The sequence below is a fragment of the Leucoraja erinacea genome, chromosome 19 (assembly GCF_028641065.1).
Source record: "Leucoraja erinacea ecotype New England chromosome 19, Leri_hhj_1, whole genome shotgun sequence".
Lineage (NCBI taxonomy): Eukaryota > Metazoa > Chordata > Chondrichthyes > Rajiformes > Rajidae > Leucoraja > Leucoraja erinaceus.
Window position 1 is genome coordinate 10719468 of NC_073395.1, and position 12954 is coordinate 10732421.

Below are 12954 nucleotides of genomic sequence, written 5' to 3' on the forward strand. Positions count from 1 at the left end.
GGGTGTGGTTGGGTTTTTGCCTATTTTGTTTTAGAAATGTCAGCCATGTTGCATTGTAGTCATAGTGACACCTAATTGAGATTATATTGAAATAGCTGAGATAGTTTAAAATAGATTGCAACACACAAGAGGGCACTTCTATCTTATACCCAGGTAATATGAGCATGATTTCATCATGTGACAGTTTTTATTTGCAAAGATTACACCTGCACGTCTCTATTTCTCCCCGAGAGAAAGAATAGATTTATGGTCAAACTTTTTTTGGCACGGAGCAACAACTCTGAGTGAATGGTGTTTGATGTCAAAACAAGTTGCTCTTGCAGTTCAGGTGAAATAAAAACAGTAAATGTTGGTATGCACAGTGCACCTGTCATCATGAACAAAAGTTAGTTATGTTCATAATTTTGCTACAGTTCAGTCTTGTGACTAACCTAGTTTTTCTTAGAATTTATACTGGGATTTTCATCAGATTTTCTGAGGGCACTAATTTTATCTGTTTAAACCATTGACAATATTGGCAAAGCTTAGTGGAGTCATAACTTTCATGGTCTGACGCCATCTTCTTTCTTTTTTTCCTTCATAAGGCCACCAGCATAATCTCAGACCAGTCTCACCAATCACTCCCTCATCACTTCTCTCCCATCAGGCAAGATACGGACATTTGAAAATGCACATCTCCAGATTCAGGAACAGTTCCTTCCCAGCTAATATCAGGCAAATGAACTGTCCCTCACCAGGTGGAGAACGGTCCTGACTTCCCACCTAGCTCATTGGAGACCGTCAAACTATCTTTAATCAGACTTTATTTTGCACTAAACTTTATACCGTTTATGTGTAGGAAGGAACTGCGGATGCTGGTTTATACCAAAGATAGACACAAAATGCTGGAGTAACTCAGCGGTTCAGACAGCATCTCTGGAGAAAAGGAATAGGTGACGTTTCACTCTTCCCCGGCGCACAAACTGATAATAAACCTGAACCTCAACCTAAAGGTATAACTGTACCCTTACTGCAGGTATTACCCAGTAGAGTTTCTAATGCAAAGTGATCTTGGCAGAGGATTTATTTCAGTACAGTCTGTTTTAGAGGTGTGAGAGACAGCAATTGAAACAAGATATATGAAATAAGGAATTAACATTTTAAGAAAGTAAACAAGCTAGGGTCACCCGACTAGACTGCAAATATAAGATTCAGCAACAGATTCTTGGTGAAGAAGTCCAAGTTCGCTGCTCTTTTAGATATTTATTAAGATGCTGGAGTAACTTAACAGGACAGGCAGCACCTCCGGAGAGAAGGAATGAGTGATAATCTACTTGATTAGTGCAGGTGTCAGAGGATTATAGGAAGAAGGCAATGGTGTTTGGAGGGAGAGATAGATCAGCCATGAAAGAGTAGACAATGGGCCGAATGGCCTAATTCTGCTCCTATCACTGATGATCTTAGCCAATGACAAGATATTGATAAATATCACTATCTTAATTAGTGCATGTGGCAATATATGTGAACTTGAACTTGAACGATATTTAGTAAGTACTAGACTAAGTGGAACCCGTTGGGTCCCAGTATCACACGGGATGCCTGGTCCCCCAACGCAATATTCCACCTCTCCACCAATTCCAATATTGGTGGCCAGTGGGAGGGGGGCTCTCTGGAGGGCCAGTATGGGTGTTGTGGGCTGAAGGGACTTGTTTCCAGAGGGCTAGTATGGACATTGTGGGTCGAATGGATTCTTGGGCTGGCGACTCAGTCACTCAAGCCTGTTGTGCTGGCAGCTCACTCACTCACGGCTGGTGGGCTGGCAGTCGACTCACGGATGTTCCTTGAAATTCCATTTCAAGCAGGGTGCAAGGCCACCAAATTCAAGTGCAGTTTCTTGCCACTTCAAGCAGGGTGCAAGGCCACCAAATTCAAGTGCAGTTTCATTCCACTTCAAGGAGGGTGCTAGGCCACCAAATTCAAGTGCAGTTTCATACCATTTCAAGCAGGGTGCAAGGCCACTAAAGACAGCAAGTCGTGACCTCTCCATCTTGCAGAGACTGAGCCACGCCCACACTTCTGGGTTATATAGTTCCTTCCCCCATCCCACCAGAAGGGGCGTGGCCTTCATGTTGTTATTGACAGGAGAGAGAATCTCGACATTTGTAAAACACTAATAACAATGTTATTTTTCATTGATGGGAAAAATCCTCAGCACCTGATGAGCGGAGGGGACTCTAAGTAAGATGGCCAAAGGTCACAGCCGTATGTGGTAGCATTTTTTCTAAAATCAATATAAAGCGCAAACAGGAAGTGGTCAAGATTAGACTTTTAATTATAGAGAAGGCAAGGCAACTTTAATTAGGCAAGGCAACTTTGATTAGGCAAGGCAATTTTAATTAGGCACGGCAATGTTAATTGGGCAAGGCAACATTAATTAGGCAAGGCAACTTTAATTAGGTTAGGCAACACAGCTTTAGAATTTCCAAAGCAAAGGCAACACAGCTTTAGCATTTTCAAACCAAAGGCAACACAGCTTTAGCATTTCCAAACCAAAGGCAACACAGCTTTAGCATTTCCAAACTATATTTTCAAACCACATTAAGGGCACTGGCAGGTCAGTTTAGTAGACATGTGTTCAGTGCTATTCACACCTCAGACTGAGAGCCTTGACCTTCTCGCTCCCCCATCTTGCAGAGACTGACTGAGGCACTCAACACTTCCGGGTTTTATAGTCCCTCCGGAAGGGGTGTGGCCTTCAGGAGAGAGAATCTCAACATTTTTTAACACTAATAACTCTTTTATATTTCATTGATGGGAAAAATCATCTGGTCCTGCACAGCGGAGGGGGACTCTGAGTAAGATGGCCAAAAGTCACAGCCGTAAGTGGCAGCGTTTTTTCTAAAAACAATATACAGAACAACAGGAAGTGATCAAGATCAGACTTTTAGTAATATAGGTTGCAAGTGAGGTTAGAAACTTTTATGTTGATCAGATCTTGACACGAGGCACATAACTAAAGATCCTGAAGCGATACTGTTTGAGTGAATCTATTCCTGATGTGAATTAACTACTTTTAAAGAGCAGCAGTAAGTCAAACCAAAAGTTTCAAGCTCTCTAGTACAAAAAATGAAAACAAGAGAGACCAAAACACAGGACATACAGATGATCAAACTAACTGAGGAAACCAGTTCATGTATTGAGGCTATACAATACAGTAAAAAAAAAAAGGTTCACCTTGTTTTCAACGAAGGATACTTGTGGTGTATTTTTGTAAAGATGTAAATAGATTATGTTGATATACTTTGCAGTTAGACCAAAATATGCACACACCCTTATTTTGAACTTCCTCCTGTCCTACAGTTATAACTGTGGTTATAGTCCCATCATGGTTTAAGATTACTCAGTGATGAACAACATCTGAGAGGTTTCAACTTTTCCCCAAAAAACAATATAATAAAGGTCACTTCAAGAGCAATATGTGAGAATCTTTGAGGGGGGAGGCAGAGAGGGGGTGTGGGAATTAAATAGAGTGGAGAGAGAGAGAGCAAGAGAGGGACATGTTGAAGGGTGCAGAGGATATTGTTGAGGGGAAGAAGCAGTGAAGGCTGGGGCAACACATTTGGTGAGAGACCTCATTGAGGAAGAAGCAATGTAGGAGAGATAAAGGGACAAAGAGTGTGTGGGGAGAGACAATAAGCAGCGGGAGAAAGAGTGGACTATGAGGGAATTGGGTTTGGGGACTTGGGAGGAGAGGGGTGGCAAAAGTAGATGGGATTATAGGGTTTGGAGTGAGAGAAGGCCGAGGGAGGTTGGGGCATATAAATGGAAGTGTGTGCAGCTGGAGGAAAGCTTGTACGAACTGGGCAGTAGTTGGGTTTGGAGAGGAGATTTGGGGACAGATGTTTATAGGGAGGTGTGGGGATGGTTAGAGCGTTGGGGAAGAATGCGTGGGCATGGTATGGTTGGGTCGGATTTGGGCAGGGTCGGGGCTGGTGTATGGGAGCACTGGTGTGGGGGCAAGGGGGGATGGCTGGTAAAGGTTAGGTTTGGCATAGGGCTGGGGTGATGGCTGGTGAAGAGTAGGCCTGGTGTAGGGCAAGAGGGGGGATGTCTGATGTTGGGCTGGGCTTGTGTAAGGCAAGGGGGAGCTGGATAGGGGCAGGGCTAGTGTAGGACAGTGCTGGTAAGGGGTGAGGAGGGGAGGTGCAGCACAAGGGGGGAGGATGGCCGATATAGGGCAGGACTGGTGTACGGCAGGGCCCGGGGAGGGAGATGGCTGAATGAGGGCAGGGCTGTGTGGGGAGAGCTGGTATTGAAGGGGTCAGTCCCCTCTACCGACTGGGGGCATGCCAGGGGACGTGGCCACGGGGGTCATTGCCAGGTGGCTTTGTCATTGCTGAGGAGCGTGGTCAATGCCAGAGGGTGGGTGACCATGGATGGGGCTGTGAACAGGAGGCGTGGCCGCGACCAGGGGCGGGGTCTGGCTAAGGGGCGTGGTCATGGTCAGTAGTTGCGGCCATAACCAGGGGCGGGGCCACAACTAGGAGGCGGGGCAGTGACAGGTAGGTGCGCTTGCGCTTGCGCACAGCCGCCAGATGACAGGTGCGCGGCGGCAGCTTTTCATTCACCTCACGCCCTAGCAACGGGAGGGCGGGCGGGCGAGCGGCAGCCTAGCAACGGCTGCTGGCGGCCTCCCAGCGCCTCAGCACCGGGCCCGCCCACCCGACCACCCCGCCCCCTTCACTGCCAAGCACTTCCCCGTTTTCTTTTCAAGCTTCTTCCACTCTTTTGGGGTTTTTTGCGCTAACGAGGAGGAGAATGGCTCCGGTGCTGATGGGGTTGCTGGCCATCGCCCTGTTCGGCTGCCCGAGGGCGTCCTGCGACCATAAGAGAGACTTCCCCGAACTGCCGGCCCACCGGCGGGAGATCTTCCAGCAGCTGGCAACTTTGAGGGGCGCATCCCGGGTGCGGAGAGATGCTTCCCCCCGCCTCACCGTCCGTGAAGCAGACCCCTGTGGCAGTGGCACCTCCGATCAAGGCGCCCTGAGACAAAACACCCATCAGGTGAGTTCGGCTTCCACACCCTCACTCCCCATGGTGCCGTCAGGTGCCTTTCGTTATTCACTTTGCGGATTGTTTGTGTAGGAAGGAACTGCAGACGTTGCTTTAAACCGAAGACAGACACAAAAAGTTGGGAGTAACTCGGCGGGTCAGACAGCATCTCTGGAGAAAAATAATAGGGGACGTTTTGTGTCGAGATCCTTCTTCTGAAGCAGAATTTGGACACGAATTTCACCTCGTCCTTTTCTCCAGAGATGATGTCTGACCCGCTGAGTTAATCCAGCTTGAGTTTTTCGTGTCTATCTTGCTGATTGTATGCTCGTTGTCACCTTCCCCTCATCTAACAATGATCAATTCTACATTTCCCAGATCATCGTCTCCTTTGTAGTTTACACATCTTACCATTCCATATATCTTTAGTCTCCCTCTCCCCTGACTCATAGTCTGAAGAAGTGTTTCGACCAGAATCGTCACCCATTCCTTCTCTCCAGAGATACTGCCTGCCCCGCTGAGTTACTCCAATTTTTTGTTTCTATCTTAGGTGCTTTTCCAAGGTGGACAAGCGCTGTCAAGGCTTCTGCATGGAAGCTGATCGGTGCCGGGGTTCCTTATCCAACCTGTTAAAGCCACCACCAAAGCAGGGATCAAAACACATCACGGTGGAATTATCAGATATAAAGTTACACTTCAAAATGAAATTGAACCGAATGAGGTTTAAAAAACGCTGTTTTATGGTAAAACGCTAAAATCCGGTTTTATGTACGCCAGCTTTAAACAAAAGCCGGTGATCACAGCTGTCGATGTGTCTGCCTTAATAGTAAAGTGCAGTACAGTTTTGCTTAATCTCGATCTTGCTCATGTATCTCGCTTCTTGTGGTTTCCGGAATCTACCAGCACAAAGTGTAGTTTATCTTATTTTGACGACACTTTCCGTTTTGTGCTTTAATATTCCAGAGTTCCAGCTTGTGAATTTTGTAAAATAGTACTCTGAGAAAAGATTGGGGGATTATATTATTGAGTGCGGCGTTTCTATTTCATAGGATCTGGATGTTTCTTTCCAAGATAGGCATGTCCTTTAAGGCAGAAACAGAAGTTGTAGTATCATATTTGACTAAATTCCACCTATCAACCAATAAGCTGTTACGTTTGAACTTATTGATTAGATTTTTTTAATTTCGACAATCATATTAAGATATATGGATCCAAGGCAGATAAAATTTGTTGAGACACAGATCAGCCATGATCCGGGACTTGTGTAGCCGACCTCTCGTTGTTCCGAGATGATTCTAATTATAAATGTATTTGAGTGCAGTTTGCCCGTTGTTATCGTTTTGTTTCTCAGAACATTCTTGCATTAACTGGATTTTCCTGTTGAGGTACCACAGTCTGGACTTTGCATTAAAGATCAGATGATATATGTGAGGAATTGTAGTGCAACTTAACTTAATTTGCTAGTTCTAGGAAAGTTCACTGTAAAATGTGTTAATACGTGGAGTAACATATGGCTTGAACGTTTTCATTATATGATGTATGAAAGTGAGGCTCAATTGCACAATCTCTTAATAACAGCAAGAATGTAGAAACCAATCACTCCAAGTTGTTTATGGCATGCATAGCATTATCGAGTAGATAATATTGGTTTGGCAAAATCAAGTTTGACAACTTCAGAGTATGAAATCCCTTTGTTCAAAGTCTATGTATAAAACCAAGAAACTTCAAGCCCAGTCGAGTTTATTGTCCATTATATGCACGTTCAGTGAGGTATAGGTACATTCAAAATCTTGCTTGCAGCAGCATCACATAGACAGACAAATACACAAGATTTAATAGGACCCTGAGGGACAACTTTTTTACACAAAGGGTACTGTATATGGATCAAGCTGCCAAAGGAGGTAGTTGAAGCAGGTACCATCACAACGTTAAAGAAACATTTGGACAAGTACATGGATAGGATAGGTTTAAAAGGATTTGGCTAAATGCCGGCAGGTGGGACTTGGGTAGATGGGGCATGTTGGTCTGCATGGGCAAGTTGGGCCGAAGGGCCTGTTTCCATGCTCGATACTATGAATTCATGATTTGTTTTGACTTGGAAATTATGGGAAAAATGTGAAAGACTATTCCTTCTGGCAAATGGATCTAACAACCGAGTACAGGTTCAAAGTAATTGGCCAAGGATCTAGACTGGAGATGCAGGCAAACATTTCCATTGAGAGTAACAAATTTGCAGTCATCTTCCCATATAAAGTGGTGGAATTTGGCTCTACATTTAATTTTCAGGGAAGTTGAACAACGATCTGAGGATGAGGTATTCTCATGTTTAAGGATAAAATGTGGAAGTATGATACTGCGGTGAGATGGTGGACAAAAGTACAAAAACAAGGAGCTGCACAGGCACAATGGGATAAACAGGCTTCTTCTGTGTTGTAAGATCCCATTTCCTCATTTCTTTGTACAGCTTAACCACTCAGAGGATAAGCTGAAGTGGCATGAGGAATGGAAAGATTAACCCCATCATTTCATTACACCTTTCTTACACGTTAAAACTGATATTCAGATATACTGAAAAATAATACTCTGCTTTGTAAAGATTTAGATTACTCTTTGTGTGTAATTATAATATAAATCAAGTTCCTGCACGTTTGTTATATGGAAACTAAAAACATTGTTGGTCGTTCCATTATATTGTTAGCAGATTTTTTTTTTCTTAGATGTGGCTCAACGTATTTTGTAACATGGTGCTTTTAGATTGGACGATATTCAAATTCAATTACAGAAAACAGATTCTAATTACAGAAAACAGTTCATCTCCAGGTCATTGTAAATGTGTACAAACAATTCTCTTTTTAATTTTCTTAATTTCTCCACGCCTGAATCCCCATCCCCACCCCCACCCAAACATATTGTTTAAGTCATGTAGCCCTAGTTATTCAGTCTGATGGACCATTGGTCCCAGCTCGATTCAAGTAAAGCTCAACCTGTTGGAGTAAATCCCTCTTTCCCCAATGTTCGACATTTCATCATTGCATTGTGCCCTACAATGCAAATCCCATTTCTTATAAAGTAATCTTTTACCATTGCATTGAATTTGTTGATCCTTTTAATGTTTGCTCATGGCTTAGGTAGTAACCAAGACATTTTTAATTGGACCCCAATTATTCAATCTCGTTTGGTAGAACCTCCTTCTTAGTCCTATCTATATAATTGGTTCCTGCAGAGAGCATGATGACTAGATATTCTGCCTCATGCTTTAAATTCCTTTCGAAGCCTGATGAGATGTAGTAACTCCTGGCCCTAACCTTTGGAACTCATGTTCATGTGAGCACAGAACACTATCTATATTCATAACTATACTTTCCCACATAATATAAATACTTATTAAATAAATACATTAAATTATTAACTATGCTTGTTAATTTTAATTTCATCCAGAAATGTTTTAGTTAGATGTATGCATTTGATTATGTTTTAGTGCGCTCCTTTTAAGATGAAATATAAATCTTATAAGCCAAATTATCTAGGACTCACCATCGTTAATTTATTGAACCAACAAGGTGTTTTTATCCTATTGTGTCTTCTTTAATTATAAAGCTGCACCTTTGCCTTCACCTTACTTGTGTTCCTTACTCACTAAAGGCAAACTTCTATTGATATTACATTTAGTGCATTTGCATACTGAGTTATAGAAAACACTAGACCAAGTGCAGACCCGTTGGGTCTGTTCCCCCAACGTGCGGTGTGGGGGGGGGGGGGGGGGGGGGGGGGGGAGGCGGCATGCAGCGTTACACACACTAACTATCCCCCCCCACCCCCCCTCTGCACTCATGCTAATTACCCCCCTTGATATTATATTAATATTATTAGTTTGCTCCTTTTACCCCATAAACACCCTATCTACTGATGCATAGCCCCAACTTGAGGTCACATCTAGAGAGGGCGGGGGGAGGGGTGTAGAGAGTGAGGGCAGAGAGAGAAGGGGCAGAGAGAGAGACAGCAACACAGAAAGAGGGAGAGGGGGGGTGGAGAGGAGGAGAAGAGGGAGGGTGGGTGAGGGGGGAAAGGTGGGGGGAGTAGGGGAGGAGAGGGGGTGCTGTGAGGTGGGGAGCAGGGAGGGGGAGGGTGGAGGGAAGAGGGTAGGGGGGTGTGGAGGGGATGGGGTTTAGGGGAGGAGGGGAGAGAGAGGGTGGGGAGGAGAGGGGGGGGGGAGAGAGAGGGTGCTGAGGGGGGAGGGGGAGAGGTGGGGAGCAGGGAGGGAGGGTGGAGGGAAGGGGGTAGGGGGTAATGGTGTGTGGAGGGGAGGGGGTTTAGGGGAGGAATGGTGGGGGGGAGGGGATGGAGGGGAGGGGGGGAAAGAGAGAGGGGGAGAGAAAAAGAGGGGGGGAGAGGAGGGGGGGAGGAGAGGGGGAGAGGGGGGGGGGGAGGGGGGGAGGGGGGGGGGAGGAGAGGGAGAGAGAGAGGGAGGGAGAGGGAGGAGAGAGGGAGGAGAGGAGAGGGGGGAGAGAGAGGGAGGGGGGGAGCGGAAAGCGGGGGGGGGGGGGAGAGAACTTAAAAGACATTTTAGAACCAAAAAATACACATTCTGCAAGCATTGTAGAACCAAAAGAGACTTTTTGCAAACATTTTAGAACCAATAAACACTTTTTGCAAACATTTTAGAACCAATAGACACATTCTGCAAGCGTTTTAGAACCACTAAGGACACTTACATTTGAGTAGACGTGTTCAGTGTTATTCACAGCTCAGAGAAACGTGACCCTCTGCCTTCCTCCAGTTTGCAGACACTGATTGAGGCAAAACACTTCCTGGTTTTATAGTCCCTCCCCCTGCCGCCAGCAGGGGCAGCAGAGAGAATGGGGAATTTTGTAAAATCATTAATATCTCTGTCATTTTTCATAGACGGGAAAAATCCTCGGCACACACGCGGCGGAGGGGGGCTCTGAGCAAGGTGGCCAAAAATTACGGCTGTAGGTGGCAGCGTTCTCTCGGAAATCGCAGCACAGATGGCCAAAACCGGTCAAGAACAGACTTTTAGTAATATAGATATGGGCTTTTTCAGGTCGGAATGTTCTTAATCAGCGAATTCAGTTACTTATTGTTGCCGGATTCTGTTAATTAGACATCCATGAATATGGAATTCTAACTATCCTGATTCATTTCCAACTACTAGGCTTCATTTCTCATATTATATCTACCTGTTAGTGTGTTCCCTAATACCCCTAGACAAAGGGCGGAAATGTAGAATCAAGGTTGGAAGACACAAGATTGGTAAAACAGGATTAGGCTGACACAAAGGATCTTCCAGAACCGATCTGCGCATTGGATTATGGGAAAGTAGCAGTAGGCTGTGAGTAGTTGGGAGATTGCAAAGCTGGAGATGATGGAGGGACATTGTCATTATTCATTAAAATCATGCGTTGTCAAGACACCTAGAAAATCATTACAGGATTGAGCAAAGTGAACATGTGTGTGTGCAATGGAAAGCTTTGGAGTTCTTTGAAAATTTACCCAGAGACTAAATGGGGCGAATCAGAGAACTTGTTATATTTGATTTTCAGAATACCTTTCATATGGTCAAACCAAAAGATGGTGAACAAAGTTAGAGCAGATTGAATTGTGGTGATACCATAGCACTGACTGAGACTTGGTTAACAGATGGAAAACAAATAAAACGGGTCTTCTCAGGTTTGCAGGTTTTGACTATCAGACTCGCAAAGGGTTCTATGCTTAGACCTCAATTATTCAAAGTTTGCATTGACAATGTGGCTCAGTTTATCAATAACTGAAAACGAAGTGAGAATGTGAGTAGTAAAGAGGATGCAAACAGGTTGCAAATACGGACAGATGACGTGAGTTGGCAGATGAAGCATAATGAGGAAAGATGTAATGGTATCCACTTCGGCAGAGATAGCATAGGTGCTGAAGGTGATAACTACTGAATAAAAAGATTCTACCTTGGGAGGATTAGGATGTGTCGGCATTTGAAATGAAATATTTGGAGAAGTAGGTTAAATTGGACATATTTAAACACACAAGAAAGCAAAAAACTGCAGATGCTGTGTATCTGAAAACCCCCCAGAAAATGCTTAAAATACTTAGGAGGTCAAGCAGTATTTATGATGAGAGAAACAATTAACATTTTGTTAACATGTTCATATCTGCATTAATGTGCTTATTGCCTATTGGGAGGAGTCATCCCTCTGCTGTCACCTCTTGTAGACTATTAGAAGGACTGAGGTAGGACCGAGGAGGACAATGTTACAAAGATTTGTTTAGTTTAATAGTTTAGAGATACAGCCTGGAAGCAGGCCCTTCAGCCCTTCAAGTCCATGCTGACCAGTGATCACCCATAGACTAGTTCTATCCTGGAAACTAGGGGTAATTTACAGATGCCAATTAACCTGCAAATCTGCAAGTCTTTGAAATGTGGGAGGAAACCGGAGTACCTGGAGAAACCCCACACAATCACAGGGAGACTCCATACCAACAGCCACCGTAGTTGGGATTGAACCCGGGTCTCTGGGGCTGTAAGGCAGCAACTCTACCGCCGCGCCACTGTGCCGTCTGATGGAAATATATATTTCTGCCAATGGACAGTATATGAGTTTGAAATGCAGTTCACATTTGAATAAAGTGCCACAGTTCCAAATGCTCTGGTTCTTTCTCAGCATGAGTTATGGTGGGTGATGCAACTGGTGACAGGTGAGGAGAACTTTTCATAAGGGATCAAAGCTAATGGTTTTCTTCAGTGGGAGCATACATGGCTAATAGTTGGGGAAGCAAAATAACAGCACCAAGGCAAGCACAGAATGTCAGATATGTATCAATGGAAGCAACAGTTTTCAATGAAACTAACAAGATGGAACCGATTCAGAATGTCTTTCTGTTACGGTTATGCCATCCATTATAAAATTACTGAAAGCGCAGAAATATTAATTTTGTTTTTTTTAAATGTGAAGCAACTCTGAGGAAAAAAATATTATCTGCTGATTAATAGATGCCTTGCATCTGCAGAGTCAAGTGTGATTCATGAACCAAATACAAATTGTCAGAGCAGTAGATGGATAAGTGGATGTTCTAATTTCTATTGTATTCTAATTAGTTGCCATGGTTTGTTCGTTACAGTGCATTTCTTTCAGTACTATCAAAACATCTGTGCTCCCACAGAGGCAATATGTTTCTTTAAACGCATATTAGTTACAAATGTAAAGGTTTTGCTTAAATATTTGCTGAAGGATGAAATGTGCCAAGAAGATTATATTAAAGTTTCATAATTTCTTGGCATTAGCTGTAAAACGCCAGTCAGTAAATCATGAAATGTCATTCTCTATAATATTTACAGAGACTTGGATAACTAACATAATTGCGTATTAAACTGTAGATGATAAGGGAAATGTTATTTACTTTTATTTGTAGTTTCCTTGAGCCAATTAAAAGCATTGGCTTCTCTGTCTTTGGAGATGAACATAAGTTTCTTCCTGCATGTGAAACCATTGCTGACATTTATTGCCAGATTTTTAATTTAATAGGGATTTGACAGTTATGGAGAGCTGATTTAAATACAAGTGGAACTGTAGCTGAGATCAGATTGGCCATGATCTTATTGAATGATAAAGTATGCTCAAGGGACTATAGAATCAACTCCCGTTTCTAATTCTTTGTTTTTGTGATGTCCTCGGAATATTCCTACAATCAATCTCTTGTTTCAACAACACCTCCTATATCCTGAAATAGTATAACTCCTAACACAGCGTGACATCTCCCGGTGAATTTGAATAGATAAGAAACCCAGCTAATGTTGCTTGCCAAAGTGTTCTGCTTTGCATATGTCACCAGCCTATATAATACTTCAGTGTATTTGCTTTAGTTATTTAGTTGCTAAGCAACAGAATTTTGTCCCCTGTTTATCCTAACAAAATA

The 12954-nt window shown here is 43.6% G+C and overlaps 1 protein-coding gene across 1 annotated transcript in view; it reads left to right on the forward strand.

The window, feature by feature from the left end:
* The first annotated feature begins 4620 nt into the window (after positions 1-4620).
* The window catches only part of LOC129706207 (sortilin-like), a 97016-nt gene continuing 88682 nt past the window's right edge, over positions 4621-12954 (forward strand). Inside the window, exon 1 of the mRNA XM_055650270.1 lies at positions 4621-5043. Within this exon, the coding sequence (XP_055506245.1) occupies positions 4798-5043 (246 nt within the window). The 5' untranslated portion in view covers positions 4621-4797. The remainder of the gene's footprint in view (positions 5044-12954) is intronic.